A 21,826-nucleotide genomic window follows, 5' to 3' on the forward strand; every position below is an offset into this window, starting at 1 on the left:
ATCAGGTTTATAATGTGGTACACAAGGAGATCAAAATACTCACCAATGATGGCAGAAGGTTGAAGCACATTCACTGCATCCAAGAAGCTTTTGGGCAGTTGCTCTGGAGGTGGGTGAGTGAAAGGCTCTTGGTTGACATCTACTGTTTGTTCCCGACCCTAAAGAATTGTGACAGATGGTCAAAGTATCTGGAGGACAATGGATTCAGAATGACTGAACTATATCCGTGGTTCCCAATGATGGACCTCCAAATGTTCTTAGACTACAACCAACAGAAATCCTGGCCAACACAGCTAATGGTGACGGCTTCTGGGAGTTTTAGTCCAAGAAGATCAGGGAATCCAAGGTTGGGAACCACTGGACCAGACTATGCCCTTCCAAACCTCAGTAGAGCCTCACCTGAACCAACAAGCCAAATTTGTCAAACATCCATATTTTCTTATAAGCGTCTTCTGTAGAAAGGCCATTTTCAACCATAGCCATAACGATGAGATTGGCTATTCCAAGGGCAGCCTGGAAGATAAAAGAAACATGTAGTTCTGTAGAACAGTCAAACAACCACCTTTTAATCAGCTGATCAAATTGTTTTCAAGCTGAGTTCTAGGGAATACCAAGACTGCTTTAATGAGAAGGTAAATAATGCTGGTGACATCTGAGCGTTCAGCTTGGAAGCAGGCGGTGCAGCATGGCCTCTCCCAATTTGAAGAGACCCTCATCCAGCAGGCCGAGGCAAAGAGGCAGTCATGAAAGCAGCAAAATCAGGGAGCTGGACAGGGGACAGATTGTATTTGTCTTCAGTGTGGAAGGGACTGTCACTCTCGAACTGACCTTCTCAGTCACACTAGACGCTGTTCCAAGTCCTCTAATTCAGAGCATGTTACCACAGTCTCTCGAGACTGAAGGATGCCTAATCCAAAACAATGCTGGATACATTTCCCTGAAGGATGTGAGTTTAGAGACATCTTTTTCTACCACAGCCAGAATCCCCCAGGCAGCATGGTACATGCTCCATAAAACATTAAACATGGGCTCAGTGGAGGATAGCAGCAGCCAAGGTGACACAGAATGGGGAGCCTGTGGCCTTCACATCCTCTTTTGTGGCTTCCTGGTTTGCTGCTCTCGCGAGGAAGATACTGCAACAGATCAGCCTGAGGTGGCAGGGCTTCCCTTATGTTCTCATAGCACCACCATCCTCACTTTGCACTGAACACCCAAGAACATCAGCATTACCATGAGAAAACTGTCAATGCCCACCTCCTTGTGTAGCAAGAGAGGACGCCAATCATCCATCCACCCAGTGTTACTTGACCTAAATAAATAATGGCTGTGTGAGGCCTTAGACATCAAGAGGTCTCCCTCCTCATCTTGAACCTCAGATATTCTTAACCGGATGTGCAAACTAGACCTTTAGGCATGCAGAGCCCATAGTCTGCCTTTCAACTGGATGCTCTGTCTTCCAATGGACCAGGCTAAACAGGATGACTCAGGATGCTTTGCTAGAGAACGCCCCAAATAATCGAGCAGCTGACACTCTCCAGGTGATTAAGCAGAAGCTGGCTCTCCCTCATTCATGCCAGAGCTGCCATATGCAACTTCTCCTGCTGCAGGACTTGGTCACCTTGCTTTGGAATGCAGTTCTTCCAAAATGTCTGACGTCTGTACAAAAACAGGTGCCACTATGTATACAAAGCCTTTTGGACTCTTTGACCAAAAGGGTGGCCAATTCATAAGAGGAACACATCCCCTCCACTGCCTTTTCGTACCCACCCCTGCCAAAAACTCCGTTAACAGTATTGTAGGGGGAGCACTAGCTTTGTTTTAAAGAAGAATCCTATTTCTAGAGGTGCCAGTGGTGGCAAATCTGCTTTAAGACAAAGCACAGGTTTTCCATGTCCAAAAGAAAGGCACAGGTATTTTAACTACTACTGCTCTGTGCAGCAGCGTCAGAGTGCGGTTCCCACTGCAGGAGGAGAATCCAGCGCTGCCCCGTTCCCAGGAAATTGTCCATTCCACATCTTACTGCATTTCTTCTTTCCAACAGAAGTGTGCAAGGCTCTCCACCAACTACATCCATTTTAAACTTGAGAGACAGCACTCTTTTTCAATTGCCCAACTCACCTCTCCTGCACCAAGGAACAAGATCTGGTGCTCTGTGAGTGGTTTGCCAGTAACCTTCTGGGCTGCCAATAAGCCGGCTAAAGCCACTGAAGCTGTTCCTAGGGAAGGAAACAAATGACTATGAGATGGGATGAAAAGAGATTCATGGAAACAGCCAGCCAGCAAAACAAAAAACTAAATGGGTTTGCAGGCATGGATGAAATGCAGCCCCCTGTATCATAGAATCATGGAATAATTGAGTTGGAAGGGGCTTGTAAGACCATCAAGTCCAACCCCCTGCTCAATGCAGGAATCCAATCAAAGCAGATCTGACAGAGAGTTGTCCAATTTTATCTTGAATGCTTTCAGCATTGGAACGCTTATCATCTCCTGAAGTAATCGGTTCCATTGTCGCACTGCTCTAACAGTTCAGAAGTTTTCCTGACATTCAGCCTAAATCTAGCTTCCTTTAACTTGAGCCCATTGTTGCATGTCCTGCACTCTGGCATGATCAAGAACAGATCTTGCCCCTCCTCTGTATGGCACAAATATTTGAAAAATGCTATATCACCCCTCAGTATTCTTTCCTCAAGGCTAAAAAGGCCCAGCTCTTTCAGTCTTTCCTCCTAGGGCTTGGTTTCCAGTGCCCTGATCATCCTTGTTACCCTTCTCTGAACTTGCTCCAGTTCGTTGTCATCCGTTTTAAAGTGTAAAGTCCAGAACTATCCCTCCCCCCAAAAAAAAATTTGCTCCCCACAATGCAAACTTCTCCCTTCCCAGAGGCTACTGGGAACATGACTTTCATTGGTGAAGAACACATTTTCAAGGTGCTTTAGGTCTTGGTAGCTGAAGCAGGCATAAAACTACCCTCCAAAATCTGGGGAGGGACATATCTGCCCAGCTATGTGGCAGAAGCCCAAAGGGGGACACTTACCCTGTATATCATCATTGAAGGTGCAATATTTTTCTCTGTATTTTCTCAAGAAACGGAAAGCATTGTGGTTACCAAAGTCTTCAAACTGAATAAGGGTGTTCTGGCCATACCTAGAAGACAAAAATGGAATGGTTGTGCTACAAAAAGGCACACATTTTCAAAGTACTTTAACATTCGTTGCAATGCAGCTGCATAGATGCCTTGGAGCAGCATCTCCCTAAGTAAGCAGAAGCGTTATCAGTGTCATTACAGTGTAGACTTGGGACTAGTGACTTAGCAGTTGAGTTCAGGGTCTATGGAACCTACCCATGTAACGTAAGTATGGCCCTATGCTTACTAGCAGTAGAACTTCAATTGCTTTAAGACCTGTTCCTCAACCTCCTAAATGTAGATGGAAGAGACCCCCAGGGCCTCTGTTTGCTGAACACATCATTTGTCACAGACCTACACCCCATCATCAACTATAAAGATTGCTATAATACACAGGTGACAAGACTGACCAACAAATGAGGAAGGCTCCAGGTCAATTTTTGCCTCTGCCATGACCACACTGGAGGGCCTTAGGCAAGCTACATTCTCTCAGTCTCAGCCCTCCCATCAGCAATCTATAATCAAGGGTATTATAGAGTATTATCAGGGTTACAGAGCACAGGAGAATAGTAAGAATTACAACCAGAAAATGCAGGCAAGCAGTTTGGGCAACTAAAACTCCTATACAAGTATTAAGAAGACCTTGTTATTATGGCAAATGTGCATCAAAAGAATAGTAGCTTTTGCTTGCTTAGCTGTAATCATCTTATGACCTAACATCACAACCTCAAAAAATAAATTCTCCCTTTTTTTTGGATTACAATTCCCATACTCCTCAAGCAAATACAGCCAATTTGCTGTAGGATTCTGAAACTTATAGTTCAAAGCAGTGTCATATCAGCCTGTTTCACAGGGCTGTCACCAGCCTGGAAGAAAACTGTATGTGAAATAAGATCAGCACTTAAGAGTTTCTTTGACTGTTTCCCCAAGTGTCGCTGTTGTATCAGTCTTGAGCCCAATACATTCATCTACTCAGTCTTGTTCGGTCACCCACACAAAGCATCACTGCTCAAGCTTGTAGACACTCCTTGCACATTTTGAGGGGGCACAATCCTTTCAGGGTTTATACCTGCCTACAATGGCTTCCATGAACTCATCAATGAGATCATCATAAAGTTGTGAACGGTCTCGCTTCTGGTAGAGTCCCATGTAAAATGGATCCTGCAGAAGTGCCTAAGAGAAGAATGAAAGGAAGCCATCAGATCAAAACTGCAGCACACGGTGTTATAAAATCTTATGCCATTCCCATGAAATATGACCATCTGCAGAACACACCAAATAGCCCAAACTGTACTTTACGAATATAATCATCCTTGGAAAAAGAATTTTAAAAAATTACACATGAATAGTGATGGAGTTCTGAGTTTAAAAATCAGGGTTCATTCTCTTCTGTTTTGTTTGCATGGGCACTGAAACTGGAAACAAGGAACAAGAGAAGATCTTTGCAGGCACCTCTTCATGTGTAGCGTGAAACTTGTGAGGGACGGACGGACATGAAAGCTGTGCATTCTAGTAACTCCATATGCTGAGTGCAGAAATCTGAAGGGGACTTCGCAGAGTTCAGCAGAGTTCTCGGTTTACATGATAGAACAGGGGTCTCAAACATGCGGCCCCCCGATGATAGTTTGTGGCCCTTGCGTTGCCTGCCCCCCCCAAAGCGCCCACACATCCTCTGCTGTCAAGAGTAAAAAAAAAGCCTTGCCTTGCTCGCCGGCTCTCTCACAAGACAGCACCTCTTGCACCCTCCATTCAGAACTGCAGCCTGCCAGCCAGCCCACCTGTCTGTCAGCTAAGGAAACTCCTGGGCGGCTTCCTCGGGCTCTTGCTCCACTTGGCAGAAAATCTGATGTGGCCCAGCCTCACCCAGACTCTGCCTCTAGCGGCCCCCAGGTTAATTGAGTTTAAAAACCCTGTGATAGAAGGTTCCTGATTAGGCAAGGTTCTTGGATCATGGAAATTCTGCAACTGTGTTCAGCCAAACACATTTACAGAACCTTCCTTCCAGATCCGTAAGTTAAATACACACAGGTCTAGCATATTTCTAGACCTTTCCAGAAATGTTCAGGGCAGAGCTTACAGGTATGCCCACATCTCCATCAAAAATGCAGCCCTCCACACATGCAGGCAAGCAGTTGCATAGGGCTAACCTTAAGCATTTCGAATCGTTCCCAAGCAAAGCTGGGGTTGCCTTATTCTGCAGCTTGGCTTGGTCAGGGCATTCTGAGCACCACAGACAAGAAGAAGCTAAAATGTGCCACTGCTCAACCAGGATGAGTGCCATTGCTGGAGGACAAAACTCAGTGATGTCTCAACTCATCAAAGACAAACGAGTGTCCATACCTGGGGGGGGGGGACTGTAACTCACCTGATTGTCAGTGCCGACATCAATGCAGACAGGGAGGCACTTATCAGGGTTTATTCCAGCACATGCTGTGTATAAACACAGCTTGCCGACAGGAATTCCCATTCCGTACACACCGAGATCACCCAGACCCAAGATCCGTTCTCCATCTGTGACGACGACAGCCTTGAAAGTAGAAACGGAGATTTAACTTCATCAGATGCACGCATATAATGTTGAAGGAGTACTGTAAGAGCTTTTATGCTGGAGTGAAAAACATATGGACTTCCAAATACTGGGCTGCAATTCTTATAAGCCTTGACCAATGTAGCCAAGACCACTCACCCAACCTCCTTTACATGATCATTTTCTTCCAGTAGGAAATAATTTTCAATCTCTTCTGTAATATTTAGGGCAAATAAGTTATTCCTTTGCTAATTAAACTCAGGCCTGGCCTCATATATTATCTGGCGGCAAAGGTGGTAATTTTACATTGTATATAGGTCTCTCAAAGAATATTTATAAATGGAACTATGAGCTCATTGATCTGTGCAGTTCCTGGTTCTTTTGTTATAAGGATGCGTATGAGAGTAAGTTAAGTCAAAGCCGTGAATCAGCTGAGTAAGAGCTCTGTGTGTTGACTAGGATTATTGTTTTTAGAACTGAGTGTGGGTCTATATTTGAGAGGCTCTAAATAACAGTGTGGTCTTGTTGGTACCTGTTTCAAAGCAAGTATCATTTTATCTATCCAGAAGTGGGGAGGGACATATTCTAATGCATTGATTGCTACTGCAGAAGCTCTAGAATCTTCTGATGAGGCTCCGCGCAGGCGCGGATCACCCAGGGTGTGATTCACAGAGGCCACGAAGAAGAACCACATTTGCTGTGTCTCATCAAAACCTTTTTTTACATTAAAAAGGCAGAGTGATGTCAGCCCTCAGCTGAGTCAAAGTAATAACAGCAGACTAAAAGGGAACACTGGCTGTTGGCCTCAACTGGTGATAAGGATCATTCAAAAAAAAAGGAGTCCCTGTTCGCAAGTTTAAACAGGAACCCCAAACTGAGTGCAGGGTTTTGGAGGTGGTTGTCATCTGAAGGGCAGCACCTACAGGCTAAGAAAATGTGCAGAGCCACCTACTGGGGAATTGCCATGACATTTCCATGTGTTGACATGACAAGCCCTATCAAACGATGTACCTTTCCAGAGAGGCTTTGGTCCAGCATGGAGAACCCCCCTACATAACTGAGCAAAGCCACCTGATCAACTTCTCATTTTTGTTGCTGCTGTATGGAGCTCATGTTATGCAAAAGGAGGCAAACACCTTGCTAGCTCAATGCATGAAATTACTAATAATATAAGAATAGGCAAGGAGAAAGCCCTCGTGTTTTGCATACATAGGAGCTAAGATGCAATCTTTGACGACTCTGAAATCTCAGGGTTAGAAAAGCTCTCTGTCCGAGACCTTGGAGCTTGAAAAGGTGAAAGAACCGTTGTCATCAGTCAGAGGAGAAAAAAATGTGCTACAACAGCTCAGGGTAAACTACATTATTTATTTATTTATTTATTTATTTATTTATTTATTTATTTATTTATTTATTTATTTATTTATTTATTTATTTATTTATTTATTTATTTATTTATTTATTTATTTATTTATTTATTTATTTATTTATTTATTTATTTATTTATTTATTTATTTATTTATTTATTTATTTATTTATTTATTTATTTATTTAAACTATTTTCATCCCACCTTTCTCCGCAAGAGGGCCCTGGGTGGCTTGCATCATATGTTCAAACCAACACCACACTTTGTACTACAGTCAGGGTTACTAGATCACTTTATTTCCTCTTCCCAAAGAATCCTGAGATCTGTAATTCAAAATCTAGGGACCTGATACAGAACGCTAAAGAACTTGGAAGTCTGCATATTTTTCCAATACTTTAAGAAGTCATCATAAACACAAACCTCACCGGTGAATCTGGCTATTTGCCCAAATATCAACAGCACAACTGACTTTGCCTCTTCTCTTTTTTTAAATGTAAACTGCGGTTCAGATTGGGTGTGTGAAATTCTCGAAGAAATTCACACCGCTTTGACCAAAACCAAACTTGTAGAAACCTTCTGAGGAAGGGAGAATTGTACTGTATTAGAATCTAGTGAAAAGTTGGTAGAACAGATTTGCTTTTTGGTAAACCCTGTTGCATCATCGATTTCCCAGACATATAGTTGTCTTCTGAAAGTGGGACAGGGCAGCTGGCACTGAATTTTACTACAGTATTCTTATTCACTATCTTCACATTTGCAGAAGTGCTCAGAAAGGGTAGAATATCACACTTTAGAAAGCTCTGCTAATATAAGAAGTAGGGACACACAGAGAGAATGCATCTGTCTAAACCAGTGGTTGGGTCCTCTAGTGTTCTTGGACTAAAACTCTCAGAAAAGCCTTTCTCCACTACCAGTGCTGGCCAGAATTTCTGGGAGTTGCAGTCCAAGAACATCAGGGGATCCAACATTGCATGAACCACTGGTCTAATCAAACACTATGCATTCCACAAGAAGTTTACTGCCTCTTTTCTCCAATTCCTAATTTTTGCAACAGCCAGAAATCAGAAGCCCAATAATAAGTGGATAAGCCACAATAATAGATGAGGGTGCAAATTAGACAAAGCATGAGAGGTCCTTATAGGATGCAAATATCAGCTTGCAATACAGTACAAGGACATCCCTGAGTATCATCTATCCATCAACAACCCACTCTATAAGATAGCATCAAGCGAAACAGACACACAAGCAAATATATTGAGGCAGTACCTTCACATCATTTTCTGGCCAGTTGTCCACAATTGATCTAACATGACCCCTATCTGTTATGGCAATGAACAATCCTCTGCAAGAAAATCAAAACGGAAATGCTTTCACCACTGATCCATTTTACCTGCCCCCTTTTTTTGTTTTGTTTTTCTAAAAAGCTTTCCAAAATGCATTCTTTCTCCTAAGAAACCATTTTAAATCTGTACTTTTACAATGCAAAACAAACTTATGATTTCTACACCCTGCCATTCTTAAAGGCTAATGGAGTTTATAAAATCTTAACACTCAGGCCACACTCGTTCCATCATCTGGAAAAAAATATATCCATAAACCAATTACCGATGTTGACAATAAAACTAAAGGTTTGCATTGAGGGTACAATTGAGAAAGAGGAAGAGATCAGATAAAACACTTGTCCTAATATTCTGTTTTTCACAATACAGTGGTGCCTCACACAACGATGTTAATTGGTTCCAAAAAAATCAACGTTGTGTGAAACATCGTTCTGTGAAACACTATTTCCCATAGGAATGCATTGAAAACCGGTTAATCCATTCCAATTGGAACGGATTGCCATCGCTGAGTGAAAATCCCCATAGGAAACATCGCTGTGTAAAACAATGTTTCCTCCATTGGAATGTATTGAAGCCGACTCAATACATTTCAATGGCTTTGCAAAGTCCTTTTTCGTTCCTGTAAAAGTGTCTTACAATGTTTGGAAGCCATTTTAAATGGTTGCAATGGTTAGCCCACCTCCTGAAACCTATGCAAACTGATTTTGGTGTTGTTCTGACACTTCGTTAATTTATGGTAATTTTTTGTTTTCCCCCCTCATTGAACTCCATGCATTTCAATGAGGGGGGAAAACAAAAAATTACCATAAATTAACGAAGTGTCAGAACAACACCAAAATCAGTTTGCGTAGGTTTCAGGAAGTGGGCTAACCATTGCAACCATTTAAAACGGCTTCCAAACATTGTAAAACACTTTTACAGGAACGAAAAAGAGACATTGTTGTGTGAAAATCCCCCATAGGAAACATCGCTGTGTGAGGCGGCAAATTTAACAGAAAAAGGCATCGTTGTGTGAGGCACCCGTTGTGCGAGGCACCACTGTATTTTACATTGGAAGAAACTGACAGTGGTGCAAAACTTTTAGAGGAAATGTTTCTAATTTGTAAATGGGGAAAAATAATTATTAATCCCGTGGCGCAGAAGAGAACAATGATTTATTAAATTATCTACAGTATATTGCACTGCTTTTATTACGACAGTCCTTGATTTCCTGCACTAAACGCCACCTACTCTTTGGGGTCAAAGTAAAGGTTTCAATCTACCTTCACTGCCACCTTGGCCTTGCCACACAGATGACAAGGCTGTATAACTACAGTATTGTGGTAGTGAAACTCCTGGAACCAATCCACCCACACCCACCAGATTTAACTAGTGTGAATTTTGTATGTATGCAAACTACTCAGGAAACAAGTGATCAAATCATTTAGAGTCCATAACCTTCATGGAAAGATAACGTTTGTCTGCGTTGACACCTTTATTCTGTCTGGCCTCTAAGAATAGAAAAAGCTTGGTGCAGCAAGCCAACTACTTTTACTAGGTAGGAAAGTTCAACAAGATAAACAGGCACAGGCAATTATACATAGCATTGTTCAGCATACATATGTAACACTGACTTTATCATGTTATAGACATTAACAAGCTGTCTGGAATGTCAGTGGTTTAGGTAGAGGTTGGGAGTTTGATTCCCCCACTGTGAGTCCTGCAAGTGGAGCCAGCCTGTGTGGCCTTGTGCCGGCTGCACAGTGCCAGAAGAGAATACAGTGGTGCCTTGCTTAACGATTGCCCCGCATTATGATGAATCCGCTTTACGACAATCTTTTTGCGGACGCAATTGTGGACGCAAAACGGTGGTCTAAATGGGGGAATTTCATTTTGCGATGATCGGTTCCCTGCTTTGGGAACCGATTCTTCGCAAAGAAAAATGTTTTTAGAACAGCTGATCCGCGGTTTCAAAATGGCCGTCGGGTAATTAAAATGGCTCCCCGCTATCTTTAGGGACGGATTCCTCACTATATAGGCAGCGAAAATGGCCACCGTATGGAGGATCTTCACTGGACGGTGAGTTTTTACTCCACTGGAACGCATTGAATGGGTTTCAATGCGTTTCAATGCGGTTTTTATTTTCGCTTTACGATGTTTTCGCTTAACGGCGATTTTCCTGGAATGGATTATCGTCGTTAAGCGAGGCACTACTGTAGTAAACCATTTCTAAGTATTCTCTACCTGGAAAACCCTGAAAAGGGTCAACACAAGTCAGAACTGACTTGACAGCCCATGATTATTATTACACATTGACAGAACAACTGTTTCTGAGTTTACGCAGAGGAAATTTCCCTTCTAATAAGGTTCACTAATAATCACACACACACATAAATAGAATATAAGGTTGTCCTTACTTTGGCCTTCTAAAGATATGTCCGTATTGAGAACACGCTAGGCCCACTGTTGGTGTGTAAACAATTGGCATTAACTGTTCGATATCATCTAGCAATACCCGGTAGAATAACTTCTCGTTCCTTTCCTGCATTCCCATCACATAGATGTATCTGTAAATGAGGCAGCAAAAAAGAAGCAGGATTAGATTTTCCTGTGGGTGTTTTCCTGCTGCTGGAGAACACTCAGAAGCTAAAATAAAAGGAAAATAATTTAAAATACCCCAAACCATTTTGTTCATAGAACTCGCATGCTGTTTATAGCCACAGAATCGAACAAAAGGGTATAAAGTCTGCACCGAACACTTTTTAAATCCCAAAACAGACTCAGACACAGGAAGTTTCAGAAGAGGTAGAAAACAGTGGTAGGTGGAATCAATGAGACAGGTTAATTGCTTAATGCCCTTCCTTCCCAATCATGTTTCTGTTGCAGCAACTTTTGACTTCAGAAGAGAAAACAAAAACAGAATATTTTTATTAAAAGCCAACTAATGGCTTGAAAAAGTTTTAATCCACATGGGAAAAATTGTAACGGTCTGTTGTGGTCGATTAACCAATGTTATTTTTCTACCTGGATACTTCGGGTAACAAAAACACGTTTTTGTACAATAACTCCCAGTGTCCCGACACGTGGAACATGTAACATTTATTTATTTATTTATTTGATTTGATTTATATGCTGCCCTATTAGTGCATGCAACCCCTTCTTGATTTCTGAGAAAACCTCACGTTCCCACAAACACCCCTTTCCCTTTCCATCATCCCTTTTCAACACAAAAGGTCAGTAATTTAAAAATAAAAATAAACACAAAAATGTAACAACGATCACATAAAAAGAAATAAGCATTTTTTAAAAACCATATATTCTAGAAACAACTAGCACAGAGACTTTTAAAAGCTGATCGTAAAAAATCATTGTGAAAACCCAAGTATCGTTTCCCCTACCCCAACTGGGGGACCAATGTTAATAAGTATACATATAGCTGTGAAGTTAACTGTGTCTCCTAAATACATCTGCAAGAACTTTCTATTCTGCATTGAGATCCCTCACTTCTGAATGTTCTTTTGTAGAAAAAGAACGCTAAATGATGAGAACAGTATTTAAAGCAGAATATACTTTGAAATCAAGGAAGCCTTTACATTCAATAATACAGATTTGCTAATAACTAACTTGTTTTAAATTGCATTTTACAGGAAATTATAAAATGACCTTGTTTATTTTGCACATAAGTGTCCGTAGTGAAAGTGATCTTTCACTACACCTACTTGGAGGTAAACCAAGTCAGCATGAGCTGATTCCAAGAATGCATGCATCACATCAGGCTGAAGAAATGTGCTTATGGGGCGAAATGACCACTATTAATTGTATTACTTTTTTATATTATTTATATTCCACCTTTCTTCCCATAAGGGTCCCAAGGCAGCTCACGACCATTAAAACTATACAGTGATCAACAGTTTTAGTTGAAGTCTGTTGCACAATTTCTCCTGAGCAAAAAGAATGACAACATTTTGTGTCACAGGTTGCTGTGGAGTTAAAATTTGTGAATTTGTGTATATACTTACAATGACAATAAATTATATTTTTAAAAAAAGTTCCTCTCTCTCTCTCAATCTTTGCTTTTGAGGTGCACAAGACTCAGTTGCCTGTTGTCCAAATTAAAAAAGGAAACCTTTTAAACTCCACAGCAACCTGTGACTCATAACAATGTCATTTTTGCACAGGTGCAGCTACACAATCTTTTTCTGTACAATGTGTATCATTTTGTTAATGGCTGTGTGCACAGCAAACATGGTGTTTTGCTGAAAAAATTATCCTTCTATGTAAAACACTGCTTCCCTGGGCGTATTATCTGTCTTTTCATCATCAACTATATGCACAGTGAACATTCAAACTAGACAATGCACTTACAATGGTGTGAAAGAGGACAGCTGGCTGCCCTGACTTCTAAAAAAATCTTTTGTGAGAACGAGACCCATAAAGGACATTGGGAACATTTGGAGAATGGGAATGCGTTCAAAGATGTGTGGCCTCCAGTTACAGGCGGCCCCAAACACAAAAGAGGAGACTTTGGAGAGGATGTTTCAAAGGTTGCCCCACGCTCGCAGAGACATGTTCCCCACTGTTTGGCATTCTTTTACCTGACACTTTTCAGTGTTACCAGAACTAACCATTTCTCTGCACAGAATTCATCACGAGCTGTCTTTTTCCCCCCAGTGGATTTGTGATATCTTTTATGGGCCTTGCAAAAAAATTTCAACACACATATAAAATCACAATGGAAAAGCATATTCTCATCAACCTCTGAAGAATGAATCACAAAAGATTACAAGTCTGCCATCCCAATCTTACTTTTCCAAAGGGTCGGTCATCTTGGCCACGTTCTTATGAAAACGCATGGCCTGGATGTCTTGTGTCTCTATCTTGGGCGGTAGAAGTCCTTGAAGCCCGAGCATTTGACGCTCTTTTAACGTGAAAGCCATACCCTGAGACAAGAAAGGAAGAGTGCAAGTTACACATTAAGCCAGCATTGATTCCAGGTTTCAGCTACTGATATCTCCCGTCCTAATCGAAGCTTTTCTTCAACATAAAACTCTTGAGGAAATCGAAAATGTGTCTGTTTAAGTTATCAGCACCTACCCAATTGATCAAGCCTCGTATTTTACTACAAGAAAAATTACTACTACAGTGGTGCCTCGCTTGATGATGTTAATTCATTCCAGCGAAATCACTGTAGAGCAAAATTGTTGTCAAGCGTAATAAAAAACCCATTGAAACGCATTGAAAACTGTTCAATGCGTTCCAATGAGCAAAATACCTGCTCGTCCAGTGAAGAACCTCCATATGGTGGACATTTTCTGGTGTCTGTAATGCGAGGAATCCGTCCCTAACACAGCGGGGAGCCATTTTCTACAGCCGGCAGCCATTTTGAAACCCAACAATCAGCTGTTTGCTGATTGTTGTAAAGTGAAAAATCGGTTCCCAAAGCAGGGAACCGATCGATGTTAAGCGAAATTCCCCCATCTAAACATGGTTTTGCGATCGCAAAAGCGATTGCAAAAACTTCAACGTTAAACGGATTCGTTGTCAAGCGGGGTAATCGTCCAGTGGGGCACCACTGTATTACTCTTATTATCCGCATGAAGGCATTTTATAATCATTATGATATACAGTAATGTAATAAAAACAAGCTCAACCAAGGGAAAAATAATTACATTAATTTTTAAAAAATCAGAAGTCTAAAAAGTCATGAGATACAACTGTCAAAGCTCCATCCAGTTTTGCCTTTCCAGGTAAAGGCTCCATTTATCATGTATGCTAGGTTTATGCCCCCATGCCATGTTGAAGAGGGGATGATAGGTTACAAGCGGCTGCCCCTGTCAAGACACACAGACCTATACAGCCATTTCTCCCTTTCTTGCCTCTGGGGACCACTGGGGAACAAAACGGCACATCTCAGAAGGCCAGGCTTGGCTTGGGGCCTTCAGCTGCTGAACCTCAGAATCTCTTAGGAAACAAGGCCAGCAGTTCTTCTAGGCCCTATAGAGCCCTTCATATCAGTCCTCAAGTCTGTCCAGGCAAGGTTTTAAGCCCAACCACGCTAACAAGAGCCCCCTGCCTCACAGAAGGCAGTCTGGAAAGTAGGGTGGATAAAAACAAATGATTTTCCCCCAAAAAAATCAAATTGATTTAAATCACAATTTAAAATTCTTAATTATTTTTAATTTAAATCATTAAAAAACCCAATTTTAATAATTTACATTGTGATTTAAATCAATTTGATTTAAACCGAATCCACATTGGTGCAAACTACTTTGCTTCATGATCAAGAAAACATTCTACAATGCTACAACAACACATCTAATCAGAGGTTCTGTCACATCATTACAATACTCTGCCCACTATTACCATTAAGTCAATGTATTTCTCACAATTCTCTATGTTGTCACATTTCCAATTAAGCTAATAAGCACATTTAATGTTAAGGGGGGCCCCCTCTGGCTTTGCTCAATGTAAGACTTGACCCATCTCACTGAATAATAACAACTACTACTACTACTACTACTACTACTACTACTACTACTACTACTACTACTACTACTACTACTACAATCAAAAACACCAGGCACAGTCAAAATTATAACATTGACTGGTATTATATAGCAGATACAAGTTTTAACCAAAAATCTTAGTACCGGTATCTGTTAAATATTGGTGCAAGTATGTATACTGTTCCTAATACGGCCAGTTTTTATAGCTCTGATGGTATGATTTCTGAGATCTGCAACTGCTTATCATACTGTGTGAAATGTCTTGATATTGTTCCCAAAGCCCCAATGATGATGGGGACCACTGAAGTATGTTTCTTCCAGAGGCAAGATGTTTCAATTGCCAGGTCTCTGTACTTGGTTAGTTTTTCCAATTCTTTATTTTCAACTCAGGTATCCCCTGGAATTGCAATGTCAATGATCCAGACATTTCTTTGTTCTATGCCTGGTGTGTTATGTTCAATGTTGTTGTTGCTGTTAGCATTAGCATCAGCATACGAAGATATGAATGCCCTGCTTTCACAGCAGTTTTCAACCTGCGTTAAGGTCCACAGTACCATCACCAATTCAAGAAATATATCCATCCGACTTACTTTATTTGTTCTAGGGTTCAGCATCAAGAGCTTCCCTTTTTCTTTTGTATGTACACCACGGCATGCCAACGCACAAGGAGCAGCAGCTATTCTTAATCGGGAGAACATTTTCTATACCTAGAAAATGGGGGGGGGGGGACACATAAAAGCTTATGTTACACAACTACTGAGAGGACATCCTTTTTCTTACCAGCACCACACAGAGAAACAAGCAGATCTGTATATTGGAGAGGATTGTTTTCTAATTTTAGATCAATAATATAGTTGTAGGTTTTGGCTACAAGGAGATGTCATTAGAACATAAGAAGAGCCCTGCTGGATCAGGCCAAGGGCCCATCTAGTCCAGCTTCCTGTATCTCACAGGGGCCCCCACCAGACACCTCTGGCAGCACACGAGGCCACTAGATCCCTGTCTCCTGATATTCCTCTCCTGCATCTGCCATTTTGAGGTACCTTCCTTTTAAGCCTGGAGATCAGCCAAACAACTCTTGAAGGAATGCGAGTGACCTAACAGAAGCACTAAATATCAACATTCATGCTATTCCCTGGCTACTAGTTGTGAAGGACATAAGAGATCTCTTGACATTTTGTTAATATTTTGTGTGAACTGGTGGGAAGCTTGAACAACAACATATAAAAGGTGCCACAGAAATACACAAACATCATTTCCAGCAGAGATCAAAATCAGACACTACAGATTTAATTTGGGCAGCCACCAAGTGTTGCTGTTATGTGCTATTAGGTTGTGACAGGTCCAAATTCATGACCTCCAAGGTCCTGTTGTCAACATCCATGCTCAACTTTTGCAAACTCAAAGTTGTTGTTTTCTTTACTGAGTCATCCCATTTAGTTCTCATCTTTTTCCCCTGTTGCTTTCGTTTTTGTCTTTGCAAATGAGCTGTCATTATCTGCCCAAAGTACAATAAAGCAAAGCAAAGCGTACTGCTTATATACCGCCCCATAGCGCTTCAAGCACTCTCTGGGCGGTTTACAAGTTAATTATGCAGGCTACACATTGCCCCCCCCGCGAGCCGGGTGCTCATTTTACCGACCTCGGAAGGGATAGAAGGCTGAGTCAACCTTGAGCCGCTACCTGGGATTGAACCCCAGGTTGTGAGCACAGTTTTGGCTGCAGTACGGCAGTTTAACCACTGCGCCATGAGCCTGCCCCTTGTAAGCAACACATACAGAAATGGCACTACAGGCAAAAAGAAAACAAAACACCAGTGTTATAAACATAAGAGAACCCTATATTTACAAACAGATTTATTTATAAAAATGGGAGAAAAGTGGAGAAACCAAAGATTTGGATATTACTTTTTTTAAATTACAGCTCCCAGAATATCCCTGTAAGTATGGCTATTTTTTAATTGTTCAAAATTTGCAACTGGTTCTTCATTCTGGCAACTGATCATTTGATTGTTTACTTTCTGAAGGACTGTCCTCTATATTGTCCAGGTGTTCCTCTGAAGTGCAAAACGGAGGATGTACATTATGCTCACAGAAAACATGTTTCCGCATTTCATTCTCCTCTGACTTGCATATTAACAAAACGGAAGAACCACAATCTGCTCATAGATTTTCAATAGGGAAGTATACGTAAAATATGATAGGGGTGGGAGACTGTCACATAACAAATGCAGCTGGTGAGGGAAATAAAAATCCAGGGTAATACCTGCTTTTCGAAGCCCTGAGGAAAATGTGTATTTGATGAGAATTCTCTATTCCCCGGTTTCAGTACAATTTTAAATGGTTTCTGGCAGCAATGTCTAACTTGACCCTAAACTATCTTAAGAGGGTGCACTAGAAACCAGAAAGTAAAATGCTAAGTCTTTCGAATCTAAATAAATTAAACACAAATTATATTAAAATAAAGGGTGTTAGCTTGCTTCAGTGTTCCAGGTTATTAATTAACTTTATAGACTATGAACATTCTAGAGGTGGTATTATGTTAATCAATAATGAACTAAAAAGATGATATAGTGGTTATAAAATATTGCTTTGAAATCAAATTCTGGTTCGCATTATGCAAAGCAAACATACTGTCATAAATTTTCCATGCACCGTCAGTAATTCAAAGATCTCTAAATCCTTCATAAAAGTTTTGACAAGAACATGGAAAACTACAGCCTCTGGGTTTTTATTTTCAGCCCTTCCTGCATTCAGCTCTCTTGCTGCTCATTTAATATACTGTACTAATAATAACACTCCTTTGTAGATAAGCCACGTGACTCGAATTTGCAAACTGTGGCTTTGTCTGCACTTTAAACTCAATCCAGCTTAAAGACATACAATAGCTCTTGTTTGACTCACTAGCCTAAGGAGTTTGTGGCCAAGTTTATCCGTTCATTGCTTAGCAACATGAGCAACGGACACTTTGTTGGTATGAGAAACACAGGCAGGTTTGCACAGAGCGATTCTGTGCTAAACTATGGGGCTATGGAAAAAATGTTACTCAGCCTGCTGGAAAGTACTGGTTGAGAAATAATTAATGATAAACAGAAAGGTACAAATCTATAGCAAAAAAAGAGTATCAGATCCAGATGGCTGAGCTGATGCCTGACTTTTAATGGGCCTTTCATGGGTTAAATTCAGAGATCTGAAAGTTTAATTTTTGGACCCAGGAATCCCAAGCTAGTGCAGCCCATAGTCTTGGGAACTCCAGAACTAAAATGTAACTTTTCCCAGCTCTGAATATTATAAAACTTCAATAAAGAAGGAAACTGTGGATCAGCCTTAGCTGTCATGCTGAAAGACATTTCATTGGATACCAAAGGAGAAGTAACTCTACAAAAATTCATCAACCGCTTTGGGGTCCCGCTAGAAAAGGGGGCCCTTCCCTAATAATTAGGGCCTCCTTCTCCAATCTTGTGCCTTCCAAATGTGTTGGGAGTATAACCTCCATCATCCCCCATCAGCTGTGGACTCAGCCCAAATAACGCTGATCTTTAGATCTCAATTCGACAGCCATTACTGTGTTCGCTCTGCATTACTGAACAACATCAATTACAGATGATTACGGATTTTGAAATATATTTAGACATGCTATAAAAGCCAACAGAAGGTAATCCTCCTAATAAATTAATTTACTTGTTTCCAGCTAATGAACCACCTGTGGAGCAGGATTGCTCTCCTATGGTCTCGAGGAGTTGCGAGAAGAAATGGGATCCAAAGTGGCAGATGGCCGCGGCAGAACCTAATTAGCCATTATTACGATCATCTCACCAACTCATCCTTTCAACTCACAAATGAAATTTAAGCCATAATGAAATGGAACACATGCCTACTTTTGACATCAATTTTTCATGATGACAGTACTTCAACTGTACGTACTTGTTTTGCCTTTCCTCCCCTTTTTATTAGTTTGAACAACAAAAATTAATTGGCCCCACGACATTAGGTGAGTGGGAAGCAAAGATTACAACATAGGTGGGGGTCAATCCACCACTTTTCTGCTCGAGTCCTGGCCACTTCTGTCCACCAAAAATACCTCCCCCCACCACCTCAAAGACAGCAAGCTACAAATCTGCTTCCACTTTAAGGAAATACTGTACAGGAGGTGGCTGCAACTGATTTAAAAGATAAATAGCTAATTCTGGAAGTTTCCAGAAACTGTCATTCTTTTTTTGATAAGGGGTCAGTCAGTCTAGGACCAGAAAAATATCCTGGGGTGGTAGGGGCCCACCTCCAAATTTTTCCCATGCAGCCCCAAGCGAACAGGCTAATTTTAATTTATGTAGCAAACTGGAATATTTCCAAGAGCAGCTTAACTCTGGTATAGGCTTGGCCAAATATGGTTTGCAGTGGCTCCAGACTAAACAGTTAACCATTCATTTACCCAACTTTCCTCACACCAATTCTAGGAAACAAGTTAGCTGAAAGCATGTGCATGATTGGCTCATGCTGACCCAATAAACTCCTTGGTTGAACTGGGACTGAAGTTCAGTTTCCCTAGTTCTAATTCAACTACAGTAGCATTCCTGGTATTTGCATGGGGTCAGGTAAGTAATAATTTAAGCAGGCTAGTGAAGCTTTCAGCCTCATGGCACAGTGGTTAAACCACTGTACTGCAGCTAAAACTGTGCTCACTGTACGCTGGGGTTCAAATCCCAGGTAGCTGGCTCAAGGTTGACTCAGCCTTCTATCCTTCCGAGGTCGGTAAAATGAGTACCCAGCTTGCTGGGGGGGCAATGTGTAGCCTGCATAATTAAATTGTAAACCGCCCAGAGAGTGCTTGAAGCGCTATGGGGCGGTATATAAGTAGCACACTTTGCTTTGCTTTGCTTTCCATTACATTAGCACTGAAGTCCTACGTATATTATCAGAGGCAAGTCCCAACCTGTTCAGTGGGACTTCTTCTCAGACCAATGTACATGTTTCCAAACTTCTCACAGGCCAAAAAATAAAGGAACCTCTCAGCTGTTCCAGTTGCATTTCCTTTTCTTCATGAAAGAGTGGGGGATTTTTTGAATATTTTGTACCCAAACTGTTAAGTGCCTTAGAGGGGGGCAAAAATTCTCATCCTCAATAGAACAAAAGATGAACGGGAAGAAAGCAAGGGGCAGGCAGGGAATCATATAGGCATCCTTCAGTCTCGAGAGACTATGGTATCGTGCTCTGTATGGAGGTCTTGGAACAGTGTCTTGTGTGGCTGAGAAGGCCAATTCGAGAGTGACAATCCCTTCCACACTGGAGACAAATCCAATCTGTCCCCTATCCAGCTCCCTGGTTTTGCTTGTTTCGGGACTGCCTCTTTGCCTCAGTCTGCTGTACAAGTGTCTCTTCAAATTGGGAGAGGCCATGATGCACCGCCTGCCTCCAGGCTGAACGCTCAAACGTCATGGTTTCCCATCTGTTGAGGTCCATTCCTAAGGCCTTCAGATCCCACTTGCAGATGTCCTTGTAACGCAGCTGTGGTCTCCCTCGGGGGCGGCTTCCCTGCACTAATTCTCCATACAGGAGATCTTTTGGAATCCGACCATCAGCCATTCTCACGACGTGCCCAAGCCAACGTAGACGGCGCTGTTTCAATATTGTATACATGCTGAAAATTCCAGCTCGTTCTAGGACTACTCTATTTGGAACTTTGTCCTGCCAGGTGATACCAAAAATGCGTCAGAGACAATGCATATGGAAGGTGTTCAGCTTCCTCTCCTGCCGTGCACAAAGGGTCCAGGACTCGCTGCAGTACAGGAGTGTGCTCAGGACACAGGCTCTATAGACCTGGATTTTGGTGTATGAGAAGGAATAACCCAGGGTACTACATAAGGCCAAAAAGCAGCTGCTGCTCATCCATCTAAGCCCCATCCACCCCATGGCCTCTGGTGCAGTCTTCTGTGCTGCAGCTGGAAGGCATGGTCAGACACAAATGCAGATCCAATTACTGTACTTGGGACTCTTGGGCGGGGTTCAGAATCAGTGAGAAGGAAAAGAAGATGGACTTTCCATTTAGCTTTAAAATATAGATTAAAAGAAAAGAAAAAGAAAAAGCAATCCCCTGTCAATAAACCATGGTCCAGAAGGGGATGAAAAAACTTACAAAGTCATGGTTTTTGACACCAAAAATACAAACTAAAACCACACACCATTTGGAGGGCAGGAAAAAGATGCCACCGAGTGCTTTTCGGAGGACAAATTCGGAAGACTAATTGATTTGAAATCAAGAGGGTTTTTTTAATGTTTTAAGTGCTTAGAATGAAAAATAACAGATGCAGATGATAAAACTCCATTTTAGAGTATGCCTACACTCCAGTCTACTCTGCAATTTGTGCCAGAATTCATACAGTTAAATTTGATATATTTCGCCATCCACTACATGATATACAGCTAATTGAGAAGAACTCAGCCTTCCCCCCCCCCTTTTTTTATTCCTTTTCTGGTCATCTGGCAGGGACTAGTACTTTTTTTGTAATGATTCAGCTCACATTTTTTTTCTTGTTTCTGGCATGTGTGATTGCCTGTATTGGTCCAAAGGGGCAGTTAGTGGTTATGTCTTCACTAAGGTGAGACTGGTGGTGGAATGACCTTTTTTTTGGGGGGGGGGGAATAGCACAAACCAGATATAACAACTTGTGAAACTGCAGCGCTTGCCTGCTATAGTGCTAAACTGAACAAGCATATTTTTTAAAAAAAATGTTTAGGGGGGAGGCAAGAGATCCTCACTTGAAAGGGATGCTCTTGATGTATTGATATACTGTACCACATAGCGGGCACACAATTATCAGTAGAAACTAAGTGTGATTAACTGAGTAGAATTTCTTTAATCAAGTAACAACCTTATCAACATTTATGCAAACAGGTATTAGAAGATATGTAAAGTTGGACTGTAGTGTCATCACATGGAAGCAATGCCTAGTAGGTGGTACCCAGCACACACACATCCACTACTAAATTTAGACT

General features: G+C 41.5%; 1 protein-coding gene across 2 annotated transcripts in view; it reads right to left on the reverse strand.

The window, feature by feature from the left end:
• ME2 (malic enzyme 2) overlaps positions 1–21,826 on the reverse strand; it is a 44,336-nt gene that overhangs the window by 12,885 nt on the left and 9,625 nt on the right. For both annotated transcript variants that reach the window (XM_020811051.3, XM_072992927.2), the window contains exons 2-11: positions 15,428–15,544; positions 13,138–13,271; positions 10,749–10,898; positions 8,279–8,354; positions 5,487–5,648; positions 4,191–4,294; positions 3,032–3,141; positions 2,119–2,216; positions 400–513; positions 44–158 (exon numbers count right to left, since the gene is read on the reverse strand). In XM_020811051.3, the coding sequence (XP_020666710.2) occupies positions 44–158; positions 400–513; positions 2,119–2,216; positions 3,032–3,141; positions 4,191–4,294; positions 5,487–5,648; positions 8,279–8,354; positions 10,749–10,898; positions 13,138–13,271; positions 15,428–15,535 (1,171 nt within the window). In that variant the 5' untranslated portion in view covers positions 15,536–15,544. The remainder of the gene's footprint in view (positions 1–43; positions 159–399; positions 514–2,118; positions 2,217–3,031; positions 3,142–4,190; positions 4,295–5,486; positions 5,649–8,278; positions 8,355–10,748; positions 10,899–13,137; positions 13,272–15,427; positions 15,545–21,826) is intronic.

The sequence above is a fragment of the Pogona vitticeps genome, chromosome 2 (assembly GCF_051106095.1).
Source record: "Pogona vitticeps strain Pit_001003342236 chromosome 2, PviZW2.1, whole genome shotgun sequence".
NCBI lineage: Eukaryota > Metazoa > Chordata > Lepidosauria > Squamata > Agamidae > Pogona > Pogona vitticeps.